The sequence below is a fragment of the Xyrauchen texanus genome, chromosome 24 (genome assembly GCF_025860055.1).
Source record: "Xyrauchen texanus isolate HMW12.3.18 chromosome 24, RBS_HiC_50CHRs, whole genome shotgun sequence".
Taxonomy (NCBI): domain Eukaryota; kingdom Metazoa; phylum Chordata; class Actinopteri; order Cypriniformes; family Catostomidae; genus Xyrauchen; species Xyrauchen texanus.
The window spans coordinates 13,467,163-13,483,977 of NC_068299.1; the positions used below are offsets into that span (position 1 = coordinate 13,467,163).

The following is a 16,815-nucleotide window of genomic DNA, read 5'->3' on the forward strand; positions in this document are numbered from 1 at the left end:
TATGAACGTGTTTAATTTATGTTGTAGAACAAAACATCCACGTATCAAGTAATATTCACCACAGACCTTATTTTACTCATAAGTTGAATAACCCCTTAAGAAAATCCAGAAACCCCATGGCGAGTTAGCCTTTCATGTTCACCTACAAATTGACATCAATATGACCAAGTTGCACTCAGCTTCCCACCACATTTGCCCCAACATTTCCTGTCACTAGCTAACATAACACTAAAAGAGTTTTATTTCAGTTATTTTGACATGCTACATTTTGTTAGGTTTACTTGATTCGGTTCTCTACTTAAGTATTCATACATATATTACCTGGTAATTTGAATTGAAGAAAACTAATTTCCAAATGTGGAACCACTGTCAAGTTCAGCCACATATTTTTGTGTACCAATGCCATTGTTAAATTCACTATTCACAGCCAGCCATAATTCATGTAATTCATGAGAGAAAGTGTTGAATAACAGGGCGGTTACTTCGATTAAGCAAGTAGAATTCACCCCCGTGAAGAGGACCCTCTTCATATAGAATAAAACCGCTTTCATAAAGTTACTGATATGACTGGAGTCTTCATCTCTTGTGAGTGGCCTTGATTTTATACATGTGTTTCAAAATTACTATTTTATACATATATATATATATATATTATATTTATGTTAAACTTGAACTTTTAATGTGGAAAAAAAGTTCTGAGTGCACCTTTTTAAGAAGCTAATGTTCAGCTGAATCTTTCATTGTCCCTCCCACATTAAAATCTATTGAGTAAAATTAAAATGTAATATACAAAAGTAAAATGTAATGTTGAGTGTATATAACTGAATTCATAATGATTATTTTAAAGGCTTTGCAATGTTAGCACCTTATAGTATAAATCAGAAGTATGAATACATTAATATTAATGTTACATATGCTTGTTATTATAGGCCAGGCTTTAAATGCAACACTCAATTTAATGCATCATGTAACAGGGGGTTCCTGCTCTGTCTCTCTATCCACAAAGGTTCAAGAATGCCCGTTTTACTCTTTAAGTGTTTTTACTCTAAATGTTTGTCTGTGTTTCAGGATTCCATGAATGCTCTGGTGTTAGATCTGGAATTCCCTGCCCTGCGCAAGAATAAGAACATTGAGACCTTCTTAAACAGATGTGAGTATCTGCTTGTGAGAGGCCACTGATTGTCTCTGTGATGTTTGTTGTTTATTCTGTTGGTAAGGGAAGTGGCAGCATGTTTTACAATGAGACCGTTTCCTGCTAAATCATCAACAGAATGTATCTGAGGAGGCAAAATTTGTGCTTCTCTCTTTACAACATTAAAGCTCATCACCGGAAAAGTGGGCTGTCAAGATACTTTTAAAATTACAGTTTTGTGTGCTCTATAGAAAAGATTTAGCTAGGTATTGTGAAACAAACACATGTATCAGATGTGGTTAATTTCGAACGTAATGGAAAATGAATGTGATAAGTAATAGGAATGCACTGAAATTGCAGCTACTGGAAATTTCCATTTAAGTCATGGAAAAGTCATGGAAAATTCTATAGTGAATATACATTGTCTAACTATGTGCTGCAATAAAATGTGGCATTGGCTAAATATTGCCTGTTGTGTAGAGTCAAAGTTGGTCACAAACAAGCCAGCATGATAACGTTTATTGAGGGTAACTGCCTGTGTGATTCACTGTGTGGCAAATGTTACCAATTAATGTCTCATTCCAATAGGACAAAGGGTGGACAAAAAGGGGAAGAAAGCAGAATAGTCAATTGAGACACATTGCAATCTCAAGGCGCCTTGTCTAATTGTAGACAAATGTACAGTATAATTGTTCAATTCCATTCATTTCAGGAATTTGAACCAAATGGACTGCTCCATAAAATGATTTGTAAAAAGCCTTATGCCTTAATCACATTCGACCAGAAGGGTTATGGAAAAGTCATGGAAAGTAATTGGTCAAGAGTGGAAATGCTGAAATGTTTTCTTTGTCTTTCATACATTTGTCAACTGTGGTTCATTGTTAATGTGGTAACATATTGACATGCAAAATTGTCTTCCTTTTCCTACAACTGCTGAAATTGACAGTGGCAGATTCAGGTGTAAAACAGTAGACATTGATCATATTCTTCTGTACATTACCTTATTTACAAATGTGTTTTCATGAATGATGTTTTATATTTGAGCTGATACCTTTCCTGCGTGCATGTCTTTGTATTCCACTTATGCACTGTTAAACTTTTGACTATAACATTCTGTCCTGATTTTGTTCTTAATTCTACCCATTGTCATGGACACCATAGGGCCATATAATGTGCAGTTTGGAAAGGAGAATGTGACTCAACAATCCTCTCATCCAGACTGTAAACTCTCTCTGAACAGGCCTTTAATCTGATGTAGATGTCAAATTAGAATATGCTCTCTGAGGGTTTTAATGAATAACTAAACGTCATAGACTGATATGAATTCACTCATGGAGTATGGAGAATGTTTGTATTTTTTGTGAGGAAAATGGCAATGGACCAATTTTTTATTTGAACTTATTTGGACCCTCTTGATATTAGGTGTTATTTTTTACTTCTATTTACTTAAGAATTTGATACAATGTACTTATTATTTACAAATGTGTTGTTGCTTTGTACTTTCATTTATAGTACCATTATTTAATTACATCTGTAGTTACACTGTAACCTTACCCTAAACCCTAACCCTACCCATACCTCAACCTCAGTAGCAGCATGTGAATGTGTGACTCATGTGAGAATTTTTTAGAACAACATATAGTTACATAATGAATACATTGTATTGTATGTATTTTAATGTTAGTAATTCATAGTAGGGCTGCGCAATTAATCGAAAAACTAATCACGATTACGATTACGGCTGCAACGATTATGTAATCGTGAAAATTGTCTATTACAGCTTTCAATTTAAGTCTCCTGTTGCGTCAATGTTTTCTATTTACAACATGTTTTTGCAGCGGTTGAGTATTCTAACCAATCACTAACATGTCCGTTGAGCAATGAAAGGGCAATGGCCAATCAGAGCCATTTAGATTAGTCCTCCGTCCCATCTGTAATGACAACCGATACTAATGTGCAAGTTATATGTTCTTGCTGTTCGTGCAGCACATGAAAATGAATACTGAATAAACATCACCTGACACTTGAAAAGAAGCTGTAGAACAAGAGCGAAAAGCACTTTGTAATTATTTTGGATTCATTGCATATTGCACCGCTCGTTTCAGCGTAGATGTTAAATACACTGCAAATGAGCAACACGACAACTAAAACAATCCCGTTCTAATCAAGGCACAGACGTGGTGTAAATGTATTTATTATGCTGATTGGACAGCTTTGTTTTTAATGAGAGCATTCGTGAGAGTGCAGAACTTTGTGCGGAGCGTCACTGCGCTCGTGTCGAAATGCAGGTCTCAAACAGTGTAAACCTGCAGTGAGCAACAGCAGTCATTGTAATGGAAGAGTTTGTCACATTGCTCGATTTCTGTGTACAATTTATTAAAAATGTAATAACAGTTTTTTTTGTCATGTTAATAAGTAGGCCAATGTGAATTTGATTTGTACAAAATAGCAATAAAATAATTCAGCTTAACTGTTCTAAGTGTGTTTTGGAGGTGTAGCCAACATACAGAATATGGCATGAATAGCATATATCATTGTTATCACATCTGCTCTAAAAAGACCCATTTGCCACGCAGCTGGTATTGGTAGATTTAACATTTTCATGAATTTCACAAACTCCGCTGAGGCCAAAAATGATCTAACGATGATCTTACATGAACAAGATCACCTTTGAAGATCTAATGGGATGAATGGTCCCCGGTCTCGCCAACAAAGGGCTTACTGAACAGATTAACTTGGTCGATTTAAATCAGCTGTTAATAAGTTTGAATATTGAATATGCCATATTATTTACTGTACATGGACTAATAATTTAAGCAGTAATTTAGCAATAATTCAATTTATTCTATACCATAGATATCAATTTACAATACATATAAATACATATAAAATACAATTCAATATAATGCTTAAAAGATGCTTAAAAGATACTGGAGCGCAGCTCGAATCCACCATTGAAATCTGCTACTCTGAAGAACCACACGGTTGTTTAATTTGCGATGTCATGGCAATTAAACGTTTTAATCAACATTAATAATCGCGTTTACAATATCAAGAGCAATAATCGACAATTATCGACGATTTTTGCTATAATCGTGCAGCCCTGATTCAGTAAGTTAAAGACACCTAATAAGAAAGTGGGACCACTAAATATTTTTAACCTTTTTAGGAGTGGTCGATTCATATATTTTGTTTTCAGACACCAATGCCAATACCTTGTAAGTTTGGAGTAAACACTTCTGTTAATCAGGGAAGTGGGGATGGTTATTGGCTGATGCCAAAAATGTCAAAGTATTGGCCAATTCATTTGCTTAGCTGATGTTAGCTGTCCATCAATATTATTTAGTGTCCAGACAGGCCATTAAAGATGAATTGTAGTTTATCATTGACATGAAAAAACAAATGGAGAAATTTGATTTTGGTGTGTTGTGTGTGCAGATGAGAAGGTTATGAATCATATTCGGGAGCTCCAGATGAAGCCGGAGGATTTTGACAGAGTGAAGGTGATTGGTAGAGGAGCATTCGGAGAAGTTCACCTGGTGAGTCAACTGATTGAGAGAACATTTTAGAATAAGGTGTGTTGACTTTTAAATAAATGAATAGTTCACCTAAAACGATAATTCTCTCATTATTTACTCACCCTTATGCCATCTGAAACTCTTATGACAATCTTTCTTCAACGGAATACAAACAAAGATGTTTTGATGAAGGTATGGTGTGAAAATATCCATTAGGGCTGCAACAACTTATCGATAAAATCAATATTTATCGATAATGAAAATCATCGACAATGAATTTCATTGCCGATTAGTTCTTGTTTATGCGGCAAGCAAGGAGAAGCTCCATTAGTGTCATCACTTTACAACACAGTAAAAATGTGTTTCATAATGTAACTCATTTGAAAAAGGACAGAGACAAATTGAAGCAGAAAAAACATGACCCAAGATGTCCAGCGCATGAGAGCACTTTATAAACACTTTGAAGATCATATTGCAGTTTAATGTGGAGCGGTTGCTGCTTCAGGTGCGTTGAAAGACTGATTGTGCCATTTGAGGCACTTAAGAGTTGTTTCACTCCAGTGCATATGTAACGATTCAAGGAATGCATGGGAAGGAGGAGGCTAGGACTGGCTTGACAAACAATTTTCAATGTAATAAATTGTGCAGCTTTCATGGATATCACACTGATGTCTCAGAGGTCAAGGTGTGCCGGTTTTTTAAGTGTTTTAGATCATTTCTCCTAATGTAACTGCATGTAATACAATGAGCACATGGATGAGACTTTTTAGTGAGAGACTGAATTTGCACTGCATTTGCAGATGATTGTAGCCTACTATATTAAACTGTGTATAATGCTGAATATAATGTAAAGTAATGCTAAGGTTCCTGATATTTGATAGTCCTGATAGTGCCAAAAGTAATGTCTCAGTTCACTAGTAAATTTATACTATGGCAAATATTATTTTACTGGGTAAGCATGTACTAGCCTTAAAATGGTATTTTTTGAAAAGAATACTTTAGAAACATGTTATCTGTGACAAAATGGTTTTAAAACTTACAATATATATTTAAAATAATATTAGTGACAGTGTACAAGCATATGTATCTAACATAATTATGTATTTTTCAGATGGGCAGAATTATTAATATTTCTATTCTGGTGTCATCATTGCCCTTGGCTGAACAAAATATTTTGTCCCACTCATCCCTGATCATCTTTACTCATAATCATTTAACTTTTTAATGAACGATACATTTTAAGTTTTACAAGTAAATGAAAGGAACCATTTGGTTTTTAGTTTTTTGTCTTGAAAGTAATAATAATACAATTCAAACGTAACTATTGATGATTCAGGCAAATTTTGAATTCCGTATAGTAAACTCAAACCAAACCCTTAAGCCCATTATCATAAAAACATTTTGTATTTAAAAAATGTTGTTATTTATACGATTAATCGAAGAAAAAGAATTGTTAGTTGCAGCCCTAGTATCCATACAATGCAAGTCAATGTGGTCCAACACTTTCAATCTCTAAAAAGGACAAAAGGGAGTATAAAGTTTGACTCATTTACTTAAGCTGTCTTCTGAAGCGATATGATTTTTTGGTGAGAACAGGCCAAAAGTGTAACTTTTTTTCACTAAATCGTGCAAGTTTGATTACACTTCCACATGCTCTGTGCATGTGTCAAGTGCAAGGAAGTGTAATCAAGCTTCAAATAATGATCAGGCCTAGGGAACTTCTGTGAGCAAGATTAGTATTATTTAAGAATTTGAGAAGGCATAAGGGTGAGTAAATGATGACACAATTATTGTTTTTGTGAACTATTCCTGTAAGACTGCTGAAGCCCTCATTTGAAATTCCAGCTATTTAATTCTGTCTAATTTCATAGAATAATAACAACCTGTAGCTTGTTAATCAGTAAATGATGTTGAAAGGCTACATTATTTGTGAAGGAAATCCAAATGGGACTTGTAAAAAAAGTAAAGTAATTTGGTGCAATTTAATTATCGTCAAAGCAACACACTGAATGTACTAATGTTACTTTGAAGCATAATATTCGGTTTTTCCTCAAACCTGCATGAATACATCCAGATGAATGCATTAAAATTTTAAATGCATTGGAATTGATCATTTTAACTACAAAGAATCATGAGATTATTTGGAATTAATTATTTAAATCATTTCACAGCCGTACTTTAACAGAATGTAATGATAAATCTCAGTGTTGCCACAGTATATGTCTGTACAGATGTGCAAAGGTGTGCGCAGATGTACTGAATGCTGCAGACAGCACTGTGTGGTTTGTGTTAAATTGGTCTCTTTGAAATTGTGTTTTTGTGTGAGTCAGATATTGAAAAGAAGGGGAGACTGTGTAGTTTTGTATTGTGCCGTTTTTTAGGGTATGTGTTTGTGAAAGTCAGAGGAGAGACGCGGTGGGATGCGTCTGGACAAGCCTGCAGACACAAACAACATGATTACCCAGTATTCTCCTCTGTCAGTCTTCTGTCAGGGGCTGTGTGGGTGCGTTATGCTGAAAGCACAACAAAATAGGGGGTTTTAAACACGGCTTGTCTGTATGAATGGCAAAACGCCTTGGAGAGCGTGTTTATTTGTTGTATTTTTAAATTGTTTTAGGGCCTGTCCGAATTTGAAAATGTGGTTTGTGCATTAAGCTCTGTTCACAGTTCACACTGACAGCGACCGGAATTCATTTTCAGTGAGACATGGTGATATAAGCAATGAAACCATTGGCAACATGATGTGGGTGTGTCCAATGACAACTTCAACGTTATTCAAAAAGCAGTGACGACCAATGGCAGTGAAGACCGTGGAGAATACGTGATCCATGTCCTGTGAGATTGCAAGAGTATGGGGTGATGAGTGTTGAAGTTAATGTTACTATGAACGGTTTCCCTGTTATATATGATATATGCTTGCCCACATACAGGGATATAATAAAAAAATTATACATGAAAAAGTGTCAGAAATGGTCACATTCTGAATGAGTTTAGTTCGTGCATGTACAATCATTCATCTCGTTTATGATAAAATGTATTATGCACTCCTGCAGATTATATTACATTTGTCAATCAACAATTTAAATAATTATAAATATAATAATATAAAATAAATGTTATAGTGCGAATAATTAAAATACATTATGCCATGTACTACATATATTGTGGCAGCAGACAAGTAAAGCATTTAGATGATACAAAAAGTTGCTTTAAAAGTCAATATTTTTTGTTTTATTTGTATATTATTAAACCTAACCCTATTATTGGCCCAAATCCGTCTGCGCTATTTTTAATTGTTGGTCTATGTACTTGTGCGTCATACGTTTAAATGCTTTTTGAGCCTCTCACTTTAGTTGCACTTTAGTCACTACTTTTCATCATCTCAATTCATTAGCGCTTTGTTTTTTGGACATTGAATCAAGTTAAACTTAGTTTGAAACATTAAAAAACATGTCTTAAGATCCCTGCGTTCTGTTGTGCTTGGGGACATGATTTCATAGAATTAATGGTGTCCATGGAGACACCTACTAGTGACAAACTGTGTACGATAACCTCGGGACCACATAGCAATTCAATTTGTGTCGTGTGTGAACTGGTTTATAGCAGTGAATAAGAGGTCTTAGAAGTTGTGATGATCCATAGTTTAATATTCATAGGGTTTTGTTTTTTTGTGTTTCTAGGTAAGGCATAAGGCCTCTCAGAAAGTGTATGCAATGAAGGTGCTAAGCAAGTTTGAAATGATTAAACGCTCTGATTCTGCCTTTTTCTGGGAAGAGCGTGATATCATGGCCTTCGCAGACAGCCCATGGGTCGTACAGGTGAGATTTGCAGACATATGCATGAACATGTTCAAAATCTTACATGCTTTGGAGAAAAATTACCAAATTTTATATCTGGGTGAACAGTTCCTTTAAATAGATAGGCCTTTAACTTTTTATCTGCCCAAATTTCTCCTCTGCCCTGATTCCCTCTCTTGCGGGCCACCACTCCCTTCGGCCCGGCAGCTGTGCTGTGCGTTCCAGGATGACCGCTCTCTATATATGGTAATGGAATACATGCCGGGAGGAGATCTCGTCAATCTCACCAGCACGTACGACGTTCCAGAAAAGTGGGCAAAGTTTTATACAGCTGAGGTTGTGTTGGCTCTGGACGCCATTCACTCCATGGGTTTCATTCACCGAGACATCAAACCGGACAACATGCTGCTGGACCGCTATGGACACCTCAAACTTGCAGACTTCGGGACCTGCATGAAAATGGACGAGGTGAGGGGTCAACAGAACCAACATTTAGGGTTTTCCCAAAATCAATTTTGATACCTTAACTAAAACGAAAATGCCATTGAACCTTTATTACAAAGTTAGTTTGAACCTTTAGTACAAAGTACTAATGTCTAGAATTTAAAGAAAAAAGATCTGACCCCATAAACACAGAGTCTGTTCCAAAACCAAGTGAGCTTCTTCCGAAGGTGGCGTTTTAAGGCATCATGGGGTGTGCTCCCAAAGCAAAGGCTTTTTCATAAGGTATGTATATTTGTGATGCTGCCTCCTAAGATATCTTGCTTTGGCCAAATTCTAAGATGGCATCGTATGGATCCTTCCCTGGGAAGGTGATCACAGAATGTACTGTGATGAGCTCGGAGGAACCATAAATCCACATGTATTGAAATAAGCTGAAAGTCAAGTCTCTTGGCTCTGCGTTTGTGGACCGTTATTTGAATAGCATGCAGAGTTACCGCCTTAGGAGATCATTCCATATCACTATCTTATCTGGCTCGATTTTAGGTTGATGCTGCCATAGAAGACAGCTGCCTATAATGGCAGGAGACCGCAAGGCAGTTCACCAAGTTTTGGAACAGACCCATAGTATTGCATAGTAGCAAATTGAATTGATGTAAAGAAAGAAAGCAGACGATTACAGTGTGATACAACATTTCTGCATAAAGTTAGATTGATTAGAATATTTTTGTTCTGATTGTGTTCTATACAATTTCATGAGCTGTAAGATGTCAAAAGTCACGCGCATGGGTGTGCCCAAATCATTTTCCTCCTTCGCACATAGTACATTTCTCTTGTAAATGCAAGTAAAATGTGCGAACTTTAGAGCCCTGCATCGGTGTAATTGGAGGGTAAATACCTTGAACGCTTGCCAGTTCTTGCCCAAACCCAAGAAAGTCTCTTCTTTCATCCCTTTACATCTGAGTGAAGAAGTCCACAGTTGGGGTCAGAGTAGTCATCTTTATAAAAAAAAAAAAAAAAGTATTTACGTGCTCAATTAATGGTGATTAAAGATTAATTTCAGTTTTTTCCAAGTTACAAGATTTTTCATCTGCTGTACTTTTATCGCAAGCAAGCACTTGTTAGGGGGGATGGAAATGGTAGCTCAATTGATGTGTTTTGATGCAGGTAGGGTAACAATGTGATCACTCTATAGTGCCTTTTCAGCCTGTTTTTCATTTTATAGATCTAAGTAAGATGTGGTAATTGTAAGATATTATTTATCCTATAAATTAGGATCTGGGATGCTTACATGAACGTTATGTGTTAAATTCCTCTTCTACACTACCACCACTACACCCTTAAACAAGATACAAACACGGGATGCTCCAGTGAGTCTCCTCGTGTGGTTAAAGTACATCACAGAATGACAGTTATGTCGATTACTTACTAAATGTTTTATGAGCTGCAGACTTGTGGTGTTGGCCTCTTTTTTGTGGAATATGTTCCTAAAAAAAACCTGCAGTGATGAAGTAGAGATCCCCTCTGTTTCCAGATCTGTTTTTGACTGACAGTTCAGCTTGAGTGCCTGAAACAAGAACATACTGGTTGTGTGGCATTATGGTGCCATCAAGAGTCGAAATGCAGGATTACATGCTGAGAAGATGCAGTATGTGTGGCATAGTGGATGGAGTTGTTTAGTGTTTGGTTTGCAATTGGTTAATTTCTAGAACCTATGCATTGAAACTGCCCTGCTGTTCCCTTCAAGTTGAATACAAAATTAAAATAAAGACATTAAAATTATAAAAAAATGTAATAATCAATTCTGGAAAATCGCTCTTGCTAATTATAAATAAATGTCATGTTGTCACTCTTTGTCCATTGTACGATGGTGAGGTGCTTTCAGAAAAAAAAAGCTTTTTTTAAAGATGTCGCTGTGGACTTGACCCTTAACAGAAAGTAGAGTTCAATAATTTCATCCTTTGATTTTTGAATGATTGATTCCAGACGGGAATGGTTCACTGTGACACTGCAGTCGGGACCCCTGATTATATCTCACCAGAGGTTCTCAAGTCTCAGGGAGGGGACGGTTACTATGGACGTGAGTGTGACTGGTGGTCAGTTGGAGTATTTATCTACGAGATGCTTGTCGGTGAGTCAGGAATACGAGTTTGTGTGTGTGCTTGTGTTAAGTATGAGTTTTTGGTATTGATTATTATTTAACTAGATGAATGGCTCTGTGGTTTGTGTGTTTGAAGGTGATACGCCATTCTATGCTGATTCTCTGGTGGGCACTTACAGTAAGATTATGGATCATAAGAACTCTCTGAACTTCCCTGATGATGTTGAGATCTCACAAGAAGCAAAAAACATCATCTGTGCCTTCCTGACGGACAGGTGAGCTTACATATGTATGATTGTAGATAGAGATGCAAGGGGGGCTCCAAAGGTCTGAGATAATATATATACACAGTATGTGTGTGTGTGTGTGTGTGTGTGTGTGTGTATATATATATATATCAATGGAAGATTCAGTTTTGTAAACCGTCTAGTCCCCCCTTCTGTAAATAAAGCTCTGTGTCACAAAATACAGTGCATCCGGAAAGTATTCACAGCGCTTCACTTTTTCCACATTTTGTTATGTTACAGCCTTATTCCAAAATTGATCAAATTCATTATTTTCCTCAAAATTCTACAAACAATACCCCATAATGACAATGTGAAAGAAGTTAGTTTGAAATCTTTGCAAATTTATTAAAAAAAAAAAAACTGGAAAAAAACATCACATTTACTTGTACATGTGTAGTATTCACAGCCTTTGCTCAATACTTTGTTGAAGCATCTTTGGGACCAATTACAGCCTCAAGTCTTTTTGAATATGATGCTAAAAGCTTGGCACAATTATTTTTGGGCAGTTTCTCCCATTCTTCTTTACAGGACCTCTCAAGCTCCATCAGGTTGGACGAGGAACGTCTTTTCAGATCTCTCCAGAGATGTTCAATCGGTTCAATTCTGGGCTCTGGCTGGGCCACTAAAGGACATTCACAGAGTTGTCCTGTAGCAACTCCTTTGTTATCTTGGCTGTGTGCTTAGGGTCGTTGTCCTGTTGGAAAATTAACCTTCGCCCCAGTCTGAGGTCCAGAGCGTTCTGGAGCAGGTTTTCATCAAGGATGTCTCTGTACATTGCTGCATTCATCTTTCCCTCGATCCTGACTAGTTACACAGTTACTGCCGCTGAAAAACATCCCCACAGTATGATGCTGCCACCACCATGCTTCACTGTAGGGATGGTATTGACCAGGTGATGAGCGGTGCCTGGTTCCTCCAGACATGACGCTTGCCATTCAAGCCAAAGAGTTCAATCTTTGTTTCATCAGACCAGAGAATTTTGTTTCTCATGGTCTGAGAGTCTTTCAGGTGCTCAAATGTGCCAAATCCAAAATCCTTTGTGTGTAATGTCATGTGCCTTTTGCTGAGGAGTGGCTTCTGTCTGGTCACTCTATCATACAGGCCTGATTGGTGGAATGCTGCAGAGATGGTTGTTCTTCTGGAAGGTTCTCCTCTCTCCACTGAGAAACGCTGGAGCTCTGTCAGAGTGACCATCGGGTTCTTGGTTACCTCCCTGACTAAGGCTCTTCTCCCCCGATCGCTCAGTTTGGCCGGGCGGCCAGCTCTAGGACGAGTCCTGGCGGTTCCAAACTTCTTCCATTTACGGATGATGGAGGCAGCTGTGCTCACTGGGACCTTCAATGCTGCAGACATTTTTCTATACCCTTCCCCAGATCTGTGCCTCGATACAATCCTGTCTCAGAGGTCTACAGACAATTCCTTGGACTTCATGGCTCGGTTTGTGCTCTGACATGCACTGTTAACTGTGGGACCTTATACAGACAGGTATGCGCCTTTCCAAATCATGTCCAATCAACTGAATTTACCACAGGTGGACTCCAGTCAAGTTGTAGAAACATCTCAAGAATGATCAGTGGAAACAGGATGCACCTGAGCTCAATTTTAAGTGTCATGGCAAAGGCTGTGAATACTCATGTACATGTGTGATTACTTCATTTTTTTTTATTTTGAATATATTTTCAAAGATTTCAAACAAACTTCTTTCAGATTGTCATTATGGGGTATTGTTTGTAGAATTTTGAGGAAAATAATGAATTTAATCCATTTTGGAATAAGGCTGTAGCATTTTTTCCGGATGCACTGTAGGTTATTCCTGACAGCATTTGGGTCAATTTCAAAATATGTTGACAAACATGGCCCTTGACTTTTTTAGTCATGAAAAAGCTTTCAAATAGCAATTTTTTTTTTAATAATTTTATAACCAAACCTTTAATGATATGAAATGGCTTGACTCTGTATTGCAATTCTTTTAGAAAATGTATTTGAAATTGTTAATTGCCTGAAAAATATCCTTGCTCCCTTCTTCTGGTACACCACTTCTATGACATGTTAAATTTTTTGTGTATTTATTTTGTACTTATTTTTAAATAAAAGCATTAGTGCAAGGCTGAACAAGTGTTCAAAATAAGCAAAACAAAATAATTATTAATAATTGAAAAATAATGTTTGTCCCCCATTTTCAATGTTAAAACTTAAAAAAATTAATGTTTTAAATTTTTTTTTAGAAACATAATGTTGTAGAAAATAATTTTTAAGGTTTAAGTTCAGAGGCTGCTTAAATATGCATATAGTGATTTTTTTTTTTTTCCCCAGCATGTTAAAAAGTTATTCACATTTTATCTCATATTTTCACACAAAATGATTTGGTGTTGTACCCCATTGAACCCTCAAAATGTGAAGTTGTAACCCATTTAACCCTCCTTAGTGTTAACTTGCTTCATTCATGAAACAAAATTCAATAATAAAAGAAAGAAAAACAGCCAAGTTGTCCTTTATGAATAAAAATTTATGTCAACATGTTACAAAATGTTTACCCTCAGCGTTTATAGGCAAAAACTGGACTAAATGGAAAATGTCAATATTTTGTAAGTTGGAAAATCAATTTTTTTTGAGAATGACCCATTTGCAATTTCGGTCAGTTCCTCACATAAATCTGTTGTGTGACTTTAGAAAATATGGAACACGAGTCATGTGGACCACTGTTTACGGACCCAGTTATTCACATTTGTTGGAAAGCGAAGTGCGTTTTAAGGGAGCGCACTACAATTTCACATCAATTTCTTCATGAATTAACCAAGAATTGTTGCTATGAGAATACTGTGAGAATATCTAGTTAAAGATGCTCATTGTTGTACTTAAGTGGTGTTTTAAACAAATTAATTAACTGAACAGTTAAAATATTTGTATTTAAAATGAACAAAAATTATTTGTTTTAATGATATCTCGAGCATAGTCCTTGAAAACAAATATAAATGTGCTTAAAGTCCTTGAATTTAAATTTGAAGCATCTGTACGAACCCTGTGTGTGTGTTCGTGCGTGCATGCGTATACTATACATTCATAGTATTTAGACCCCTTCATCTTTTCATTTTGTCATGTTGCAGCTTTATGCTAAAATACTATACTTTATTTTTTTCCCCCACATCAATCTACACTCCATACCCCATAATGACAAATAAAAAATTTGATATCACTTTGACTTAAGTATTCAGACCCTTTGTTATGACACTTGAAATTTAGCTCAGGTGCATACCATTTCTCTGGATCATCTTTGAGATGTTTCTACACTTTGATTGGAGTTCACTTGTTGCAAATACAATTGATTGGACATGATTTGTAAAAGCACACACCTGTCTATACTAGTTCTCACGGCTGAAAATGCATATTAGAGCAAAAACCAAGCCATGAGGTCAAATGAACTGCCTGCAGAGTTCAGAGACAGGATTGTGTTGAGGCACAGATCTGGGGAAGGCTAAAAAGAATTTCGGCTGCATTGAAGGTTCCCAAGAGCACACTGGCCTCCATAATTCTTGAATGGAAAAGGTTTGGAAGAACCAGGACTCTTCCTAGAGCTGGCCGCCCGTCCAAACTGAGCAATCGGGGGAGAAAGGCCTTGGTAAGAGAAGAGAGGTGACCAAGAACTCTGGTTGAGATTCAGAGATAATGTGTGGAGATGGGAGAAACTTGCAGAAGGACAACCATCTCTGCAACACTCCACCGATCTGGGTTTATGGCAGAGTGGCCAGACGGAAGCCTCGTCTCAGTGCAAGACACATGAAAGCCCGCTTGGAATTGGCAAAAAACAAAGCACCTAAAGGACTCTCAGACTGTGAGAAACAAGATTCTCTGGGCTGATGAAACAAAGATTGAACTGTTTGGCCTCAATTCCAATCATCATATCTGGAGGAAACCTGGCACTGGTGCTCAGGACCTCAGACTAGGCTGAAGGTTCACCTTCCAACAGGACAATGACCCTAAACACACAGCCAAGACAACACAAGAGTGGCTTAGGGACAACTCTGTGAATGTCCGATATATCACAGAGGCCAATTATTCGGACGGTATTCTGAATTTTTTAATATTCGCATTATTTTTTCCTGTTTGGACAATTAGTTTTTTGAGGGCGCTGACAATCGCCTGCTTGCATGTGAAGCACCTGAGACATGTAAACATCTAGTCATGGTTTGTTTTGTTACGTGCCATTGTGTTACTTCAATAATAGCCCTGTGTGCAACACAGTCTTATTTAAATCCGCATATCAGAGCCTGTGCTCGCCTGTTTCATGCTCCCTCTCTCTCCTCAACAGTTCCACTCTACCTTCTGCAAATATGTGCATATCTTGTTTAAACAGATGTAATAAACCTCACAAAACGTCATCAGATCCAGTATCCTGTAGAACAGTCATAAATCTTCCTCTGAAGCACGTATTCTAACAGTCTCTCCTCAACAGTTCCCTGTAACTTTTTAATGATAAAAGGGAAAAATCAGTATATACGTTTGCAAATATGCAGATATTCCATTTAAAAAGATGTAATTCACGAACCTCATGAAAATCCAGCGTTTTCTTCCTGTCGAGCGCTCATCTAATATCTTCCTCTGAAGTGCGAATGCTGTCAGCCAAAATCCAAACTTCAGGATAAAAATTTCCTCTTGATTCACAAATCATGACGGTCAGTCCGTGACAATCCAAGGAGGCGATCCAGGCTGTTTAAACTGTTAGGAGATTGCTGTTCATGCTGGATCCGTACAAGCGTGTGAGTGCAACTTCAAAGTAAAAACGCTTCATGTGTGCTAAAAGTAAATGTCTTCTTCACTATGCACTGTATGTGCAATTGGTTTGATTTGGTATTTTTTGAGAAAATTTGATTGCTAACATGGATATGCCATCCATATTTGCTGGACTACTGTGTGTACTGTTATTTCCATTATGCCTTATATATTAATAATGTCTTCATATGCAAATACATTTTTTTTTTTAATAACTAAACAGAAATCAGAAGAAACCGCTGTCTACCATTTAAAATACAATATTATTTTTTTAATTCTTTTTTACGAAGTAAAATTTTTGTATGAAGTTGAGGAAATATAGTGCAAAATAAGAGTTTATAATGATGGTTTATTTTAGCAATTTTATGTTTGTTATTTACTATATTAAATTGTGTGCTATATCAGCATTGTATTGGCCACCCTGCACTCTGGATAACGGCATCAGCCATTAAAAAAACCCATACCAGTCGATCACTAGTATGGAGTGTGGATTGAAGTGAAAAAAAAAAGAAATTATTTTAGCATAAGGCGGCAACATACAAAGTCTGAATACTGTATAAATGCTCTATATATATATATATATATATATATATATATAATCACCTGTAAATAACCAGAAAGTTCTAAGATTTTGAAGTTCAATCAAATATATAAATACATAAATACATTTGTGACAGGATTTCTTTTTTTTTTTTTTAGCATTAAAAGTTATTTTGACATTGAAATTGTATACATCTTTGTATTAAAGGTCAACTCACACAGTATAATTATT

At 36.5% G+C, this 16,815-nt stretch overlaps 1 protein-coding gene across 1 annotated transcript in view; it reads left to right on the plus strand.

Moving 5' to 3' along the window:
• LOC127617702 (rho-associated protein kinase 2-like) overlaps window positions 1-16,815 on the plus strand; it is a 74,982-nt gene that overhangs the window by 40,974 nt on the left and 17,193 nt on the right. Inside the window, exons 2-7 of the mRNA XM_052089757.1 lie at window positions 1,069-1,150; window positions 4,571-4,671; window positions 8,331-8,468; window positions 8,655-8,915; window positions 10,875-11,019; window positions 11,126-11,264. Coding sequence (XP_051945717.1) covers window positions 1,069-1,150; window positions 4,571-4,671; window positions 8,331-8,468; window positions 8,655-8,915; window positions 10,875-11,019; window positions 11,126-11,264 — 866 coding nt within the window. The remainder of the gene's footprint in view (window positions 1-1,068; window positions 1,151-4,570; window positions 4,672-8,330; window positions 8,469-8,654; window positions 8,916-10,874; window positions 11,020-11,125; window positions 11,265-16,815) is intronic.